We start from the raw sequence: 18,130 nt of genomic DNA, 5'->3' as shown, positions 1-18,130 counted from the left end.
GGAGAGACTTCCAGAAGTGTTTGGTAGTCTGTTTTGGAAACCATATCCTCACACTAGCACAAAAAGATCAGTGTTCAGGAATATTATAAGACGAAAACACTGTTACGTAGCTGCGGAGTGTTTTTTATTTAAACAAGCAGGGAAGAGTTAGTGCTTGTTTAAGTGTTTAGAGAAAAGGCAGGACTTTGGGTTTTGTTTGACGATACTCGGTGACTCAGCTCTTTAGACAGACAAGTGTGCAGGTTTTCATGACCTTATGGAATGCGTTGCAATGCCCTGGTGTCTCATCTAGGATGTGTCCTGACAATGCATCCTGGGTTCATGCAGTGGAATAATTAAAACTCTGATCAGAGCAAATGAATGAATTAATCAATCAAATGGATTGATGTGTGGATCAGCACCAGCGTTGGTCCTTCACTTATTTACTCAGATTAACTGTAAGTATAACCCCATGAAAAACACTTTAAAGATATAGCATTTTATCTCACACAGTTAAGATGTCAGCCGTGCTAACGTTATATGCATTACATTTGAAAAAATAACAGCATGGCTGCATGATTAAAGGGGTTGTCGTGGGTATTTTTAATCATATTCTTCTGGATAATTTTGTTTGGCTATAATATAAAGTTTGGCCTTGTTTTAGGTTGCATTTGGACGACTATAACTCGTATTTTGGTCGGAAAATTGGCAGTCCTGCGTAGCAATTCATTTAAAATGTTCATTGCAGTTTGGCAGAGTGCTGACAGAAACGTGTTCACACACTGGGCATCTTTTGAGTTTTGGTTCTAAAACAAAGAACTGTTCATAATTATAGTATGCAATAAAAAAAAGTATAAATCATTGGAAAAAAATACAAAGTATAATAAAATCAACACTCCAAAGTAAACATTTTCTCAACTGCCAGGTTTCTTTTTCTTACAATATTTTCTTTCTTTCTTTCTTTTTATTTTTTTTTTACATCGTTTACTCGGTGCTCCTGGAGAGTCAACTTCACTGCACTCTGATTTGTTATTGCACTCGAAGACAAACTCGCGCTGTGATTGGCTGACGCGGATTGGCGTCATAATGAGAGGTGGGCCGCTTTGGTTTTATGTTGCCAGATTGTTTATTTTGAACGATTTATAAATAAATACAATTCGCGTCAATAAAATTAGCAAGTTTTTGTTTTATAATTTCATTCTTTTCAATGTGAAGTATAAAATATTACATAATACATCATCAGCAATGTATTGATGTTTTCGATTGAATCAACGACGTTTGAAGGAAGGATGGTTCTTCCACAATCTGGCAACCAAGGTTTAGATTTGAGTTCTTTTTTTTCCCCCTCCTGTCAGTGACACATGTAGAGCAAAAGCGCAGCCGGATCGCTGAGCAGGACAGAGAGGTGGAGAAGACGGAGCAGTGCGAGACGCAGGCATACACACACACACACACACACATACACAGACACGCAGCGTCGCGCGGAATGATCTCGTCTTTCCTGGATCGTGTTTAACGACACCACGGACATTTTTGTATCACATCGAGAGGAAAGAATCCACGAATAAAACGTGACGGCACCAGTGGAAATACAATCTGAAAACTCCATTTGGTCCTCTGCGCGAGCGTGCGTGCGTGTGTGTGCGCGCGCGAGTTTTTTTTTTTTGTGCGCGCGTTGGCGCGCGCCTGAATGAGTGTGAGTGTGTGTGAGCGTGTGCTTGCACAGAAAAGCTGATTGCACTGCATTGGACTTTAAAACCGCGCTGATCTCGGACTTTTCTCTCCTCCAGTGCTGTCTGAGATTGTATTATTATTATTACTATTATTATTATTGTTATTATTATTTTGAAACACATTGTAATATCCCCGGAGGGAAAGATCAGCCTTTTGCATCTAAAAGAGATTAAAAAAAGAGGTGAGTTTGGCTTTTTTTCCTCGTTGGTAACTCATACAGCACTTGTCCCGAGGCAGAGAAACTGTAACTGGATACATTAGTTAGGATTAAAGCAGAATAAGAGGCAGGTCGCAGATGGCTGCTTCATGTCCACTCATTAGAGTTCCAGTAAGACACACTTAACTTGTCTTTGCTCTGCAATGACATAAAACAATGCACATTAAATGCGTTGATTCGGTTGTGTGATTTCCATCTTTATTTATTTTTTTATACACGCGTGCTGCTTCTTACTGTATCATTCCCATGTGCGGATGTGCTGTATGCAACTTTGGGTTTGAACCAATAGCAGGATCTGAGTGTCCTTTATTTTGGATTAAAATTCCCTCCTCCCTCTTCCTCCAAGGCGAAATGAAAGTTGACTGTGGTCTGATCTGTTTTATCTTCCTCCCCTCCTTCCCATTCATCTGCTCTTAGATGTGATCAGCACTGAGGTATTGCTAAAAGAGCCTCCACTAATGGGCTTTAGACTGAATGCACCTCTCTCTCTCTCTCTCTCTCTCTCTCTCTCTCTCTCTCTCTCTCTCTCTCATTACCTTTCAGTGCATAGTTGCTCTCAGACTGGAGAATGAAATCGGAGAAGATTAAAGTGAATGAAAATTGCGCCGATTAGTTGCGACCGAGGTGAAGGCAAAAGAAAGCGCGCGCGTCGGGTGCGAGCACAGCGCGCACGCGCGGAGGATCGCTGGCGCGAGCGCGATCGCCTCCGATAGGGCATTCATGCACTTTAAAAATAAAAAAAAAACTTACGTGATGTACAGGGACATATTTAGTTTATTGATTACACACCATCAGTAAAAAAAACAAAACAAAACAAAATAATCTAAACTCCCAGAGTGGTGCATTAATTCTCGGTGTGTCTGCACTGTTTTTATTTCGCTTTTTTTCTGTGTTCACATGGACTTTTATGAACACTGCAGATTTTGATACAACAGACATTTGTTCTCATACTCTACTAAACAATCAAAACATCCAATCCAATATGTGCACTTGTGAACGGCTCATGCAACTTTAATAATGGCCTTGATCTGCTCTGGCTCCTTTCGCAATAACACTCTTAGCCAGAGAGAAAACATTGACCCGGCATGAAGAATGGCTGGGCTCAGGGTAATGTGCTATTTAAAAGCAATTTAAGGAGCTCGACAAAAGCCATGCAGCGCCTCTTTAATTGTTCCAGCAGCCCCAATGTTATCAGGCGGGCAGACATTCATCACCAAAGAGCCGACCTCAGCATTTAGATAAGGATCAAGGGCAGATTAGTGCTTCAAACGAGCCTGAGATACGGACGTGCGTTATGACTTCCAAAAAAGGTCCTTATAATCCAAATGATCTTTGAGGAAGCATCATTTTGGATCCAATTTATAGTGAAAAGTAAACTAGTTCTGAAAACGAAGCCTCAATAAAGAATTTTTTTTATTACTCTTAAAGTAAACTTTTTTTGTGCATGGTTTAATTGTTGTGACTTATTTTTCACAGCTTTGCTATGAATAACAGTGGAGTTCCTCAATGTCACCGTAAAAAAGTTTTGCCCTCTTATCATCAACAACTGATCAGGTCTTTAGCTGCAATGTAGATTAAAAAGGGCTGAAAATAAGCATTAACATATGTGTGTTTGTGTTTTATCAGAGAAACGATGGTGAACCCAGGAGGCAGTGCTCAGTCTGCACCAGTTGGAGCTGGTACCATGTCGTGGAAGCGCTGTGCGGGCTGTGGAGGGAAGATCGCCGACCGTTTTCTCCTTTACGCCATGGACAGCTACTGGCACAGCCGCTGCCTCAAATGCTCATGCTGCCAAGCACAGCTCGGAGAGATCGGTACCTCGTGCTACACCAAGAGCGGCATGATCCTGTGCAGAAATGACTACATCAGGTCAGACCTTGATTAGTGTGCATGTGTTTGTGTACATGTGTGTGGGCTGTGTTGAGATCTCAAGATATAAGATCCTAGAACTCATGTAGATGTTTGAGTAGAACGCATGACAGGGTGTGTATCGTTTCATCTGATGAAGAGTAGCAAATGTTTGCATGTCGGAAGCATATAAGATATTATATTGCAGCGTAATGGACTGAGTGCCTCTTAATCTAAGTGTGTCTTAGATCTCTGAAGACGTCTGTCTGGGTGTTTGATTGCCATGTGAAATAACATTTGGAATGTAATGACGAGAAGGAGTGTGGGATATTATGGGAAAAGTCTTGAAGTGTTGGGCGTCCCAGGGAGAGCAAGCTCGGTGGAGTTTCCATTGAGAACATGTGCCTTGGATTCGGCCACAGCGGCACTTGTTAAAGCGTTGTGGGTAAAGTCCTCTCGCTGAAAGAGGTCAAGCAATTGACATGCTGGCTGAGCCTGAGACGAAAGGGATTCTTTCTGCAGAACATCTGCGCTGCTTGTTTTTCATTATAGAATAAAAGAAACCACAGCAGCACTTGCTTTGCAAGACATTAGAAAACTCAAGTGTGAGGCAGAGTTTGACGCATGCAGGAATTTAAAGGGGTTTATGTGTCCTGTCCGGCGTGTTTGCGAACCAGAAGGAGACAATTTAATTAGTGAAAAGAGCCTTTTTAAATATTTACATAAGGCCGTCTGACACTTGGAGTGAAGGCTCGGTCACTGTAGTCTCACTCACCTGGTGTTGCCTGATTTGACAGGGCAATCATTCAACAGTTTGACCTCAGCAAGGGCAAGCGAAGTGCTTGAACTCAGAAAGTTTAGCCTCTTTGATTTCTGGAAATGTTCATAGAATTGTTTTGATTTGGACAAGTAGGTCTTATATCTAACTGATAATAAAGTTACGTTGATAATGCGACATATCGAAATTCAATTTTTTTTTTTAATTCTTACTTAAACTTAGGAGCATTTATTTTTCCCAGATTCTGATTTAGACATTTCGTGCAGTGTGTGAATGCACAAAAGTAACATTGACACATCATCTCTGATGGGCACTGATCTTCCAGGCTGTTGTTGAGTGAGAGAGTGTCTTTAGCAATCTAGTCATTAGCGAGTGTTTACCTTGGCTCATGATGTGAGCTGGATCAAGTGCCGCTTCCTGAGAAAGGCTAGGCCGTGACGAGCAGGTGTGCGCCAGGGGCAAAAAAAAAAAGTGAGAGGATGAGTGCAAATGGGCGAGAGCCTCCACTCTTTCCACTGCACCTGATCTGGAGGGATCGAGTGCTAGCCGACCCCGGCCTCCAGCCCTAATTAAAAAGAACAGGGAGGGGAAAAAGTGCCTGCACCTTTCTCTTTGTAATTAGTGTGCAGCTCACACAGGCCTGTGATGATCTGAGGCGAGATAAGAGGAAAGGACAAGAGAGGGTGGGAGAGAGAGAGAGAGAGAGAGAAAAAACATCTGACAGCGAGTGCACACAATTAAAAGCTTTAATTAGAGTCCCCCTCCATTTTCCTTTAGTCCTGATGGGTTTTATCTAATGAGATCTAGTCCCTGGCTCCGATCCTCTCCCAATGACGTGTCCGAAATGAACGAGAGCCGCATCGCAAACAAAACATTTAATTAACCAAATTGGCTTTTGAGAGAGAGAGAGAGAGAGAGAGAGAGAGTGAAGGGGGGATTATTACGAAGGCCAATCCCCTTTGGGAGGGAGGGGGATTTAAAGGGGCCTGTCTTATTTTTGTAATGGATTATTAAATTGGCCTTGCAGTGTAAATAATGGAGTTATATATCCCGACTGACTTATATTAATGCCGCCTACGCAGGAACACTCAACCAATTGATTGGGACACTGCAAGTGAAAATGCATCACATTTCCTCTAATGGGAGATGAGGTGGATGGCCTGGGATGATGGCCATCTAATTTCAGTCAGGCAGATGAAACAAACGGGTGTCTTCGCTACACATTTAGCCCAGTCAGACTTTACTTTACATAAAGTAAACACCTGGAACCGAATGAGTTCAGTATTTCGCTCGGCGTTAATACAGGTTACTTCTTACAGGATCATAATGGAAAGTGGGGCGCGGAAAGTAATTCAAAGTAATAACACTCACAATTTGAGCAATAATGTTATCCATTTGCAATTTAAGAAATAGCGTTAATATTTTCTATTTGCACATCGCAACTTATGTTTGCAGTTCCTACAGTCTATGTCCCGGATGTTCCCTTTAAGCTTTGGGTGTGGGTTATTTGTACAGGCAACAGAGTATAAAGTGATAAAGGGAGAATTAATTTTGCTAGTGAATAATCACATGACCATAAGGGGTGGGTGAAGGGAGAGGGGGCACTGTCTCTTTAATTGAATAGGCCTAGGTAATTAAATGGCACTTTTCCAATAGAACGTGCTAGGTAAATCTAATAGTTGGTTATTTAATATCACTTTGAAGTTAGCCCACTCGAGCACAGTGACAGCACATGAGCATGTGAACTATTAGGCTGTGAGGGGAAAAAAAATCCTAGGATCTCAGAAATTAATTAAATCGCATGCAATTTAGGGGAAACGTTTATCTTGATTTGTCATAACAGAATTAATTCAAGGACTTCAATCCACCAGGGACTAGATCTGTTACTCTGAATTAACCAAGTGTAATTTGGCTGCGCTTTTTTCCTTGCCCCCTCCCTTCTCTTCTCTTCCCTTTCTTTCCCATCCCTTTCCTTCCCTTCCTTTCCTGTCTCTCTCATTTTCTCTCTCCGTTTTCAATCCCCCCACCACCTCTTCCTCTAATGTAGGCTTGCCATTATGCAAAGCCAGGCTTAAGTATCAAGCCCGGTGCTTTTAAGGTTCTTTGGCTGCTAATGTTGAGAGGCATTTTTATAATGGACTGTGATGCCGAAATCATTGTTGTACTACCTTACATCACTCTGCTCAAAAAGGTTCTGCCTAAGAGGCCAGCATTTGCCAGATGGCCCTAAATTGCTCCACTAGGTTGTAATTCACCTCACAGCCAGCGTCCAAATTAAATCCAGTAGACATCGTTCGATGGAGTGTAGACAGCTCCAAATATTTCTCTTATGAAAGACAGACGTGGTTGGGATCGTCTGTTTTTATCCTTCTGCTCCGCAATGGAAAACGTTAATAAATCAACATTTCGTGATGTCTCGTTGACAAGACCATCTTTTCGTTATGTGTGATTGATCGCCAAGGCGAATAGCCTAGAGGAAAAAAAAAGAAAGAGAACAACAACTAAGGCAGAGAATGGCGCGGTTCGGAGAGAAGGAGGTGAAAACCAGCGGTGTCACTGCAATTAAAGAGTCCCTAGGCTTTAATTATACTGACCCAGGCTCGCTCTACTTTCCTCTGCCTAACACTGCAGCTCAATGGTGAGAGAGACCATTAGAGGCCAAGGGCAGACTGATAGCGACTTAATTGAGCACCTTACGCCTTCAGGCCCTTAAATCAAATACTATCAGGAGCCAACCCCTGGTCAAATCATTAACCCACCACATATAGCTCACACTGATAAAATGAAAATCCTGCTTCCCTATGTCTTCTCAGTTTTTCCTAAAGATGTCCACACGGGGAAAAAAAACACAACAACAAAAACAACCCTGCCCAAATAGTGGAATGTGTGTTTGAGTGCTGAAGGGTAGAGTGTGCGAAAAAAGCTTTTCCGAGCTGAAGCACTATCGGAAGATTAAGGTAGATGTCATTTGGCAGTTGAGGAGAATGGCAGCATTTAAAGATATCCCTCTGACATTTTCCATGGATCGTCCGTTCAATTTACGCCGTCGAAGGCGCGCCGTTGTCACAGGCCTGGAGCTAATTACTTTTGAAATTGAGTTTTGATTGAGCCTCCCCAATCGATGCCACAGCAAAATTTGTTTCTGTGCTTGCCTATGAGCAGCTATCAGAGCGCCAATATTAAAGCGACACGCCGCTTTATTATTTTTTTTTTTCGTGTCACTTGAACACACAGCTGCAAAACATGCTGCAAATCGCAGAGAGATTTCCAGAAACATGAGAGTTGTGAAATCACACTGGTTTTCTCACATTAGGAATGCGCATACTAAGATTATATGGAATTAAATTACAGTCAGGTGGCAAAATGGATCAGCGCTTATAACGCAGTTTTTTTTATTTAACCATTTTCCACAATTTTCTTCAGAGCAAGTTTTGCGAGTGTTGCCCTTTCCTGTTTTTGCACCTCTTCCTTCTCGCTCTTCCACAGAAAAATCCCACTTCCGCTCGTTCTTCCTTTCCACATTTTCTATCTCGCCCTCTCCCTCATTCCCTCCCACCAGAGCTTGTCAGATGCTGTGGTCTTATTTGATTGCATAGGAAAAGTGCACTGATAGAGCAAACACCAGTGAGATATGATGACAAATGGGTCCAGATCCCAGTAAATTACTTTCGGCTCAAATCGAAATTTCATTCAGTTTGTTGCTCGGCGAGATGAAGTAATCTAAATTGTGGACTCTGAAGGCAGATAGAAGAGAAGCAGGAGCAAGCATTTCATTATCAAGAGGCCGAGAGAGAGAGGGAGAGAGGGTTAGGGATGAAAGAGATGAGCGCCAGCAAATCTAAAGTGTTGACACCGTGATTGAAAAGGTTAACCCATGCACATTATATATCAAGCTAGGCTAGCCGAGGGTTTCTAATGGAAACGGAGCACGCGCAGTTCTCCTAATGGCTAAAGCACTACGTCTCCCCCTAGATGTACAATCAAATGCTCTTAGGTCCTGATTGCTTATGTTCCAGGTTATTATAGGTAGTGAAAAAACGAGTGCTGAAGGTAATACGTAGGCAAGCAGTGGTGCTACAAGCTTTTTTTTGGAGTACATGACAGGATTTTTTCATTTGGACTCCTGGCATTACAACGATTTTACATTTTCCAATATCAGAAAAATTGTAGATGCCATTTGTTTCCGTGTGTGTGTGTGTGTGTGTGTGTGTGTGTGTGTGTGTGTGTGTGTGTTGCCATTGCTGCAGGCACAGGATTGTTCTGATATAAGCTTAGCCTTACTGCAGGATTTTATCATCACAGTCAAATGTAAACAGACGTCAGACATATTAATTTTGCTTTATTCCTTCTCAAGTTATAATAAATAGTGTAATAAAGTTCAGTTCAATAAGAACGGTTTACATTTCAAACTGGAGACTGGAGATTTCAGGACTGTTTTTTTGACTGTGTAGCTACTTTTTGTTGCTTGTAGTATTTCTTTCTTTCTCTCTCTCTCTCTCTCTCTCTCTCTCTCTCTCTCTCTCTCTCTCTCTCTCTCTCACACACACACACACACACACACACACACACACACTCACTCAGTCTGTATGTGTGTTTATGTTTTGAATATCAGTATCTACAGGCCATAAGTGTATTCTAGAGTTAAATGTCCTGCCATTTGCCTCTGCCTTTACTGCACTCTAACGTCTTGTTTGTGTGTGTGTGTGAAGGTTATTTGGGAACAGTGGGGCATGCAGTGCCTGTGGCCAGTCCATCCCAGCCAGTGAACTGGTCATGAGGGCACAGGGCAACGTGTACCACCTCAAGGTAATGCATCTCTCAATTTACACCCTCTACATGGCGATTATTACATTAATATTCATCCGAATGAACATCAGAGCGTGAAATATTTTTATTTGCTGAGATTTATAATCATCTACCGTGTTAATATCATCATGAATATAATTAATATAGTAACATGACACATTCGTTCTTATATTTCGAGGATGCATAAAGTGTGTGTGTAGTTCTAACAGTTAAAAATTACACTAAAAATTATTTTATTCTATTTGGAAACTTTTCCCAAACAGACATAGATGTGGTGTTTATGTGTGTGTGAGTGAGTGAAAGTTAAACCTTTGCATTGTGGGTAATGAGAGCCTATTGTCACATTCTCTGGCAGTGTTTCACATGTTCTACCTGCCGGAACCGGCTGGTCCCCGGAGACCGGTTCCACTACATCAACGGCAGCTTGTTCTGCGAACACGATAGACCCACAGCGCTCATGAACGGCCACTTGAGTTCACTGCAGACGAACCCACTACTTCCTGATCAGAAGGTAAACATCAGCTCCTCTGCTCTACATGTTCATAAACATATAAAAAGATTCGTCTAGGAAGCAGAAAGTTGAAATGTGGCAATACTTTTCTCACAACTAAAATCAAACATGTGATATGGATATTGCAGTATTGGGGTCATTACACTCGTATATCACTGACAAACCATTTTTACTCACAGTAACCAGACATGTGAAAGCTCAGGCCAGGAATGGCGTTTACACGAGTCTACTTCTCTGAAATGTAGCAGATCAAATGACATATTGAAGGATTCAAAGCTTTATCAGCTGTACAAAACACAGTGAAATTCTTGCTTGGATGACTCTAATCCTCAATTAACCAACACGACCAGACAATAAACATGTAATAACAATTAACAAAGATAGATTACTTTTTACCTTAGCAAGGGAATTAATTACTGCAAAATTATTAACATTAAAAGAGCAGCAAATCTGCCTATATATAAATCTAAATATGTACCCAAAGTCTTATGAATCTTAAAACACGTGCTGATTTCTTATTATCAAAAGTATGCTTGTTCATTTTGATGCTGGAGGCTAATGTTGCTAATAAGGAAACGTCATTTGCATGCACTGCTTATGTAAAGCATTACACACTTGCCTTAGACCATATTTCTGACACTGTGTAACAAACTTCTTCATAAAGGTATACCAAAGCAACAGTCAGTTCAGCAGTCATGAAGCCTAAATTTAATTTACTTCAGATTTAATTGTGTAGTGCTTTCAACAATGAACAACATCCCAAAGCAGCTTTACAGAGATGAATAGGTTGTAAAATATATGTTAGTGCCTATAAGTTTAATGTCCAAAAGTTTATCCTTTTAGAAACCTTGAGAGAAACCAGACTCAGAAGGAAACTCATACTCATCTGGGTGGCACCTAATAATCATTAATTATAGTTTTATATCATTTTTAGATGTACCGTTCAGTGAACTGTTCACTGATGGGTGATTAAATGCAGAACTGTTTATGCGAGTTGAAGTCCTTGAATCCTTTTTATTGCTTAGCAGGCTGTTTGTGATCACTCTGTACAAATATTACACTGCAACCCAATGTGAAAGTGTAATAATAATATTGTAAAACATCATTAAGTCACGATACGCTTTTCTTAAATTGTTACCACCTACATCAGTTTTGTAACCATGAAACAAAAGCAACAAAATGAACATCAGGCAGTAAACATGTCTTGGCTGTGTTGACATTTCGGTTAAAATTTTATGCCGATTTTAAAGAAAGTGTTCCTTTTAAAGCATTCTATTTTAAATACGCACATAGAGAGATGGACAAACATAGACAGCCGGATGTACAGACAGATTTTCTTGATCCCATGAAATTGCTATTTATTTATTTTTTTGAAATAGATATAATTTTCTGTTTCAAACAAGTTTATTAAATAGATTATGTCGAAAAAAAAGGATATAACAAATCATTTTAATTTAATATGATTTATTTTTTTGGTTGAAATTGAAGATATTTTTCATTTTGAAAAAATGTCCTCAAGTATCATACTGTTATATTTCTTGGCACCCTGCCCACATCTGACATCTGGCGCTCATTAAAAAGCTATAATTTATCATTTCATTTGAAACTGCAGGTTGCAAACTTACACAACAGATTTCTTATCAGTCACATTTCTTATTAGTTTTCCCCGGTGCGAGCGTTCTGGAATATGCGCTCTTTTCTGTCGTCCACTTGCTCACCGCACCCGTCTCCGTCTGTGTCTTGTGTTGTTCATAGGAATGTAATCGATTTACATCCCCAACATACGCTCGCTCGCTGCATATGGACCCGACTGCTGTTTGTCACTAAACCCTTAGCTTAGCATGTATATTTATCTACAGTCACTGTGAGTAACTAAACGTCTGGTTGTTATCCGGAGAGGACGACACAGGAAGCGTGACAGCAGCAGAATTGCTTTTTAAAGGGGGAAAAATGACAGCGGATCTAAAAGCACTTTAACTCGCTTGCCGAAAGCCCCTCAGGCCCAAGGTCAGGCCTGCAAGACAAGAGCAATTCAGTCTCGGTGAAAGCTAATTTGTCACAATTAATGTCAGCTCCATAAAATGAGAGGACTGCTAACGCAAGCTCGGCGCTGGTTAAGTGAGAGAAAGGAGGGGTGATTGGAGGGTGTGTGTGTGTGTGTGTGTGTGTGTGTGTGTGTGTGTGAAAGAGAAATGTAAAAAGTTTTCCTACGTAATCCTGCTGCCTTCATATTTCAGACTGATTATGTATTGATGACATTGATTCATTTGCGCTTTGCCTCAAGAGCCGCGATAGATATTAAATCCTATTGACTGAAGACAAATTGTAATTTTGCACAGCGGATGGATCGGCCCTCTTTCTGATGACACAGGTTTGAATTTTTAGAGCTCACCAATGCCAATCAGTAGATCCGGACGTATTGCCTTGTGGTCAAAATATCACCTGGCCTCCGCTGCGTTGCTGTCTTACATCCCTTGATTCAATATGTATCACATTTTTTAAAACAAAGGCTAAAAGAACAAGTTTATGTTAGGCAAAATGATCTTATAAACAGGAGCACAAGTTTTTTTTTTTGTTGTTTTTTTGTAGGTGTTCTTACGGTCGAACTTAAATAAGACAAAAAGTGTTGGCGTAGAAACTGTTGTTTGTGTTGTGGAAACAACAACAAATATTTTAGTAATTAACCCTTTAAAATCTCTCCTAATCCTGTTTGATATCTAAATTCAGAAAAAAAAAGGAAAGTTCCGATGCAAGAATTGTTTTAAAATTAAACTATTGTTAAAGTCACAAATCTATGAAATTTGGGAAAATATGTGCACTTTTTGTATGAATTTGTAACATAATTTCTGAATATTGTACACAGCAGTCACTAGACTTCAGCATGCCCCCTCCCCCCCCCGCCCCATAAAAAAAAAAGGTAGTTTTACAATAGGCTTCCATAAATCGAGTGAAATGTCAAATCTTATTCCATTAAATTTGACCAAATTTTAACAAACCAGTAATCATGAATTCATCATTGATTAATTATGATTTCAGCTAAATGAAATGTATTTATAATTTTTTATTAAATATAAACTTTTCTCAACCTACTGCTGATGCTGCAGTGCCTCTACACCAGTGTCTTCTCCAACGTTTTTTTTTTTTTTTTTCTGTTATTGGAAGTATTATTTGTAATCTCACTGTAATGACCTCGGTTTTCGGTCCTTCCAGGCAGCATGCTAAGCTAGTAATAAATAAAATGAGAGATTTATTTATGTAATTCCTGCTCTGGCCTTTGGGACAGTGTGTAACCACAGAGTTCATCGCCATCCGACTGTATCAGCAGCAGCTTAGTGACACATAATGAGTATTGATACGCAGACGGCGCAGATGTGTGGGTGGGTGCGAGTCTGTGTGTATTTGTGTGTGTGGATTTCACCTTCCAGAAAGAGAAAGAAAAAGGAGGGAGGACTGTGAACAAGGGCAGCCTGAGGGAGCAGAAAGCTTTGAAAAAGGAGTCCAGAAAAAAAACTGGACTAGTGAGGAAGAAGAGAGCGAGATGACAAGAGATGAAGAGTGCACGAAGGAAAGAGCTCCATTAAGCTCGGTGTTCCGTCAGAAGGCTTTTAAGAGCTCATCACTTTTACAAATCAGTGCTAAGAGGGCGGCGTGTCTCAAATTGAATGCCTTTGCATTATCTAGCTTAATTTGAAATGTCTGCTTAAGCCGTTGGTCCCTCCCTCACTCGTCTCGCTCGACGGCTGCGGTGATAAATATGAGGCCTCATTGTTTATTTATGGCGCGACATCAATTGTAGTGAAAACAGCTGAATTATTAATGCTAAAATGCAATCTGAATATTGGCTGTGCTGCTTTAATTATAGCAAGAAGAGAAGTCTTAAATACACTCGGGCACCTCTCCCTGCTCACCAGAGACGTGCGTCGTGTCCAAGTGTCTTCAGCAGATGCTTGAGATGAATAATGCCGTAGAGTATTGAGTTATTACAGGCTTTGGCACGGCAATACAGTTCTTGATAGTAGAGATACAGTGAAGTGTGTAAGTCTGAGCCCTTCAGTACTACACTCGTGCACTAAGAACAAAATCGTGAGCACAATGTGATCAGCTTGGCTTCTAACAATTGTGCAAACTATGGCATGATGTTCTATGCAAAAGCGCTCTAACTGAAGAGCCGGAGAGGAGCTGAAAGCCTCCCATACTTCACTGGATATGAGGTCCCGTCTGGCCTCCAATGTTTTTATTATTTGCGATTTCATGGCGACATAATTGGCGTCGTGCATGTCGGCAGCTCAGGACATTTGATGCTCATTTATTAAGTGGGCTTCCTGGCTTCTCCCTAATCTCTTTGTTCAGGACAGACAAATTACCTTTCTCATGCTGAGGCCAAGCCCGAGGGAGGCAAACCTTCCCTGCCTTCTCCTTAATTAGCCCCCCGAAAGTGTGTGTGTGTGTGTGTGTCTGTTCAAGTCTGTGTGTGTGTATATATGTGTTGGAGGGGTTTGCAATTACTAATAGACTGAAACCCTCCTAGTAACTTGAGGAAGAAAGGGAGAAGTAAATTACCCCTAGAATGTTTAAAACAAAAGGAACGGCAAAGAGAGAACGAAGTTGGGTTCGACTGTCTGTGAAAGCAGAGCGCCGTTGCTTAGACGTGCCTCTAATTGTCCCTGTTGCTCTGCTCCACAGAAGCCGTGCACCCTGGGGGCTGTGCTGAAGCGCTGCTCAAAACCAGACAAAAAGAGACTAACTTCATAAAACGTTCTTTTGGGTTAATGCGGAGGAAATAGGGCAGCAGATGGTTTCCAAAGCCGCGCCGATCAATAAATTAAGCGGGTGCTTTAGCAGAGCTGCCAGTACAGAACACCACCTTTATTTGACACAGAAATATCTACAAAGATATTTTGGAGCATAAGTGACTTCAAGCATCTTCTACTTCTTCTCCTTTCTTTAATTGATTGATTGATTGATTTATTAATAGTTTTGTTACGTACACACAAAACACAGACGCATAAACACACATACATTTAAATGAGATTCTTGGGGGGGGGAATAATAAAATGTGTATGTATATATATATATATATATATATATATATATATATATATATATATATATATATATATATATATATATATATATATATATATATGTAACAGTAAACAAAATTCACGGTTCGGTACGTACCTCAGATTTTAAGTCACGGTTTAGTTGAATTTTGGTACGGTGAGGGGGAAGAAATGCAAAACATAAAATTGCATGTCATTTTTGATTAACGCAGTTTATTATTGTTAACATATGTGATCATTAACATTTAAACAGTTTACATTTATAAAACAATTTTAAGTCAAATGCCTGTTTGGTTAAATAATATATAAAATAATATTTTTTATATTCTTTTATTAGAAATTTAATAGAATACATCAAATTATTGCAATACACTTTTTATTATATTGATTACATTGAGTAATCAAATAAATTGGCACAAATTAAATTGATTAAATTCAATTAAATAAGTGGAAACATTTAATTAAATAGATTTGTACATAACAAATTGCATTTGTTTGACTCCATTTGGGTAATACAGATGTGTGTGTGTGTATGTGTGTATGTGTGTGTGTGTGTGTGTGTGTGTGTGTGTGTGTGTGTGTGTTTTACATTTAATATTCAATTTTCTAAAGATATGATTCACCTAACCTACTTATTTCAGCATACTTTAACAAATGTCTTCATTCCTTGCATCTTTCATTCATTCACTTCAATGTGAAATTGTCAGGATTTTCTTGGGGAAAAAAAGCTAGACAGAAACTCAAAAGGATCAATAGGGATAGTTTAACTAATAATTTGTAAAAAAAAAAGTAAATAAATGCATTTAAAGTGCGAGGCAGAGACTAAACAAACTTGTGGTGCGCCGCTTACATTCCTGAGGGAACTCAGATTTTATCTTCTGCACGTAAAAAGTACTGCATTCAGTGTGTGTGTGTATATATATATATATATATATATATATATATATATATATATATATATATATATATATATATATATTAACACATACACCACTGACCTCTTTTTTTATCTTTTTGTTTTTGCTGGAAGCATTATTTTTATTATAATTTATTTATTACATTTATTATTAAGCCTAATTGCCTAAATACAGCAAGAATTAAGGAATAATTTAGCCCTTTGTTTTCATGTGTTACTTAAATGCCTGACATTTACATTTCAATTAAAATCCTCCAGACAATGAAACATGCAACAGAGCTATTTTAGTAATATATTATTAATTATATAACAAAATTATATATATATTATAAGCTAAAAATATTTTTAGTCTTTGCAAACTCATCTAACAGCCCATCCAACAAAAAAAACGTAGTAAATTTTCTTTCTAAAATGTGGCATTTAAAGTTGCCTTCTCAAAGCACTTAACTGGCATAAAAATAGAGAATTAAAATAAAAAATCAGTTTCAAGAGCAGATTTAAAAACACTAAAAGTTTTAGCCTAACTAAACTGATATGATCTATCTGATAATTCCAAAGTTTTGGTGCAGAATACAAAATATATATAGAATACTCATTCCTTATATAGAATATATAGAACACATTCCTTTAAGCGAAAGTTATGTAAATACACTGAATATTTAATCCATGCCAGCACCATGATATGATTTTAGTGTGTGTGTTATGATTATGAGTATAAAGCTCTAAAAGTATACAAGACCAAACAATATTGAAAATATAAAATATCCAACCTGCAAAGCTGAAAGGTTGCTGTTTAATCTAGAGCAGTTATAAGGCTGCCTGGTTGTAATTTAGCCCATCTGCTGCACACTGGCCTACTTTGGAATAATGGTCGCCCTGTTCTGAGTGAGTCTAATACGTTATGATCTCTTTCTCTCTCTGTCTTCTCAGGTGTGTTAGGAGGGAGGAGTTGCTCAAAGCGGGATGTGTGCCTTCATTCCAGCCCTCGCTCATTGTCACTGAAGATCTCTCAGTCCTGACCTGACCGCCGCCCACACCCTCCTTTCCTATTCACTTCCGGAGTTGCAGCACTACCCCAGTTTCCCTTTATGATATCCTAGAATTCCTCTCTAAACCCCCTCCTTACCTGACCTCTGATCATAGGCGGATTCCCAGCGTTGCGGCGCTTCCAATGGAAATTTGAGGACTCCATGACTTACAGGAGACCGATCAGACCCTGTGGGACTCAAAGACAGTGAAAGAGAGAAAGCGAGAGAAAAAAGAGAGAAAGAAATGCAGAGAAAAGAGAACTAGACCAAGCAGTAGGACATTTTGCATAAGCGAAAGAAAGAGAAAAGGAGAGCGTCAGACAAATGAAGCTAATCAGCTGCAGCTTTTCCAATCGCAGTTCCTACATTTGTTTGATAAATAACAGGGGCAAAACAGACTGTATTTTTTTCCTTTTTAATTATTTTTTTTCTCCTTACTTCCTTATCTATTCTCTTTTTCTTCAACGCTCTATCTCCGCTTTCTATATTTTAAATGTTGTAAAGGGAATGTGTTTCGTTTTTTTGGGTGATTCAAGAATCAAAAAGACTGGGTTCCAAGAAGTATCTGTGGCTTTTTTTGTGCAAATTGAATCATGAACACTCTTGGTGTATTTGTAAAACTATTCAAGTATGTATGCATGTAAATGTTTTTGTCCCAACGTGGCTACCGTACATCTTCCACGTGACCCCGCCCCTTCCTTCCGGAACCTAAAACCATGGCAACGAAGCTCATAGCTGTCCACTTGTAAATGCTGAATGAGAGAGAAATCTATTTGTGATATTTTCAGAGACATTGGCTCTAGTATGGTGTATTTAATTAATAAAAAACTTAAGATCTAAAAACACATCTTATTTATTATTATTATTATTTTTTTCTTTCTAGATACACCCCACAAGATCTTGGCGGCAATTGCATCATGTCAGTTTTGAAATGTTTAATGGGGCGTGTAAATGTGTTTTATACACTTGCATAGCAATCATGTTTATCCAGGCAGCACACAATATAAGCATGGAGCTAGTAATTGAGGTTTGAGGGTCCTGCTCAGGAGTTCAACAGTATTTCTTTAGCAGTCCTGGGATTTGAGCTCACAGTTTTCTGATCGCAAATTCTCTAGCTCTACAAATTAAAATTTTTTTCCATCAGGAGAGCTGAGTGCTTTGTATTATCACAGCGATTTATCTCTGAGTTTCTCTCGAGAAAAGGGCTCATTAGCAAAACTATGCTTTTCCATTAACCTTCCTGAATGCGG

At 39.4% G+C, this 18,130-nt stretch overlaps 1 protein-coding gene across 1 annotated transcript; it reads left to right on the top strand.

Annotated features, from left to right (window-relative positions):
* The first annotated feature begins 1,348 nt into the window (after positions 1-1,348).
* lmo4b (LIM domain only 4b) lies at positions 1,349-17,725 on the top strand. Its single transcript, XM_046855955.1, has 5 exons — positions 1,349-1,894; positions 3,557-3,799; positions 9,266-9,362; positions 9,718-9,873; positions 16,783-17,725. Exons 2-5 carry the CDS (start codon positions 3,564-3,566, stop codon positions 16,789-16,791), a joined length of 498 nt encoding a protein of 165 aa, XP_046711911.1. The 5' UTR covers positions 1,349-1,894; positions 3,557-3,563; the 3' UTR covers positions 16,792-17,725.
* Positions 17,726-18,130: the final 405 nt, after the last annotated feature.

Source organism: Silurus meridionalis, chromosome 1 (genome assembly GCF_014805685.1).
Source record: "Silurus meridionalis isolate SWU-2019-XX chromosome 1, ASM1480568v1, whole genome shotgun sequence".
Taxonomy (NCBI): Eukaryota; Metazoa; Chordata; class Actinopteri; order Siluriformes; family Siluridae; genus Silurus; species Silurus meridionalis.
The sequence above is the reverse complement of the archived record's forward strand: the minus strand, read 5'-3'. Positions and strand labels throughout refer to the sequence as shown.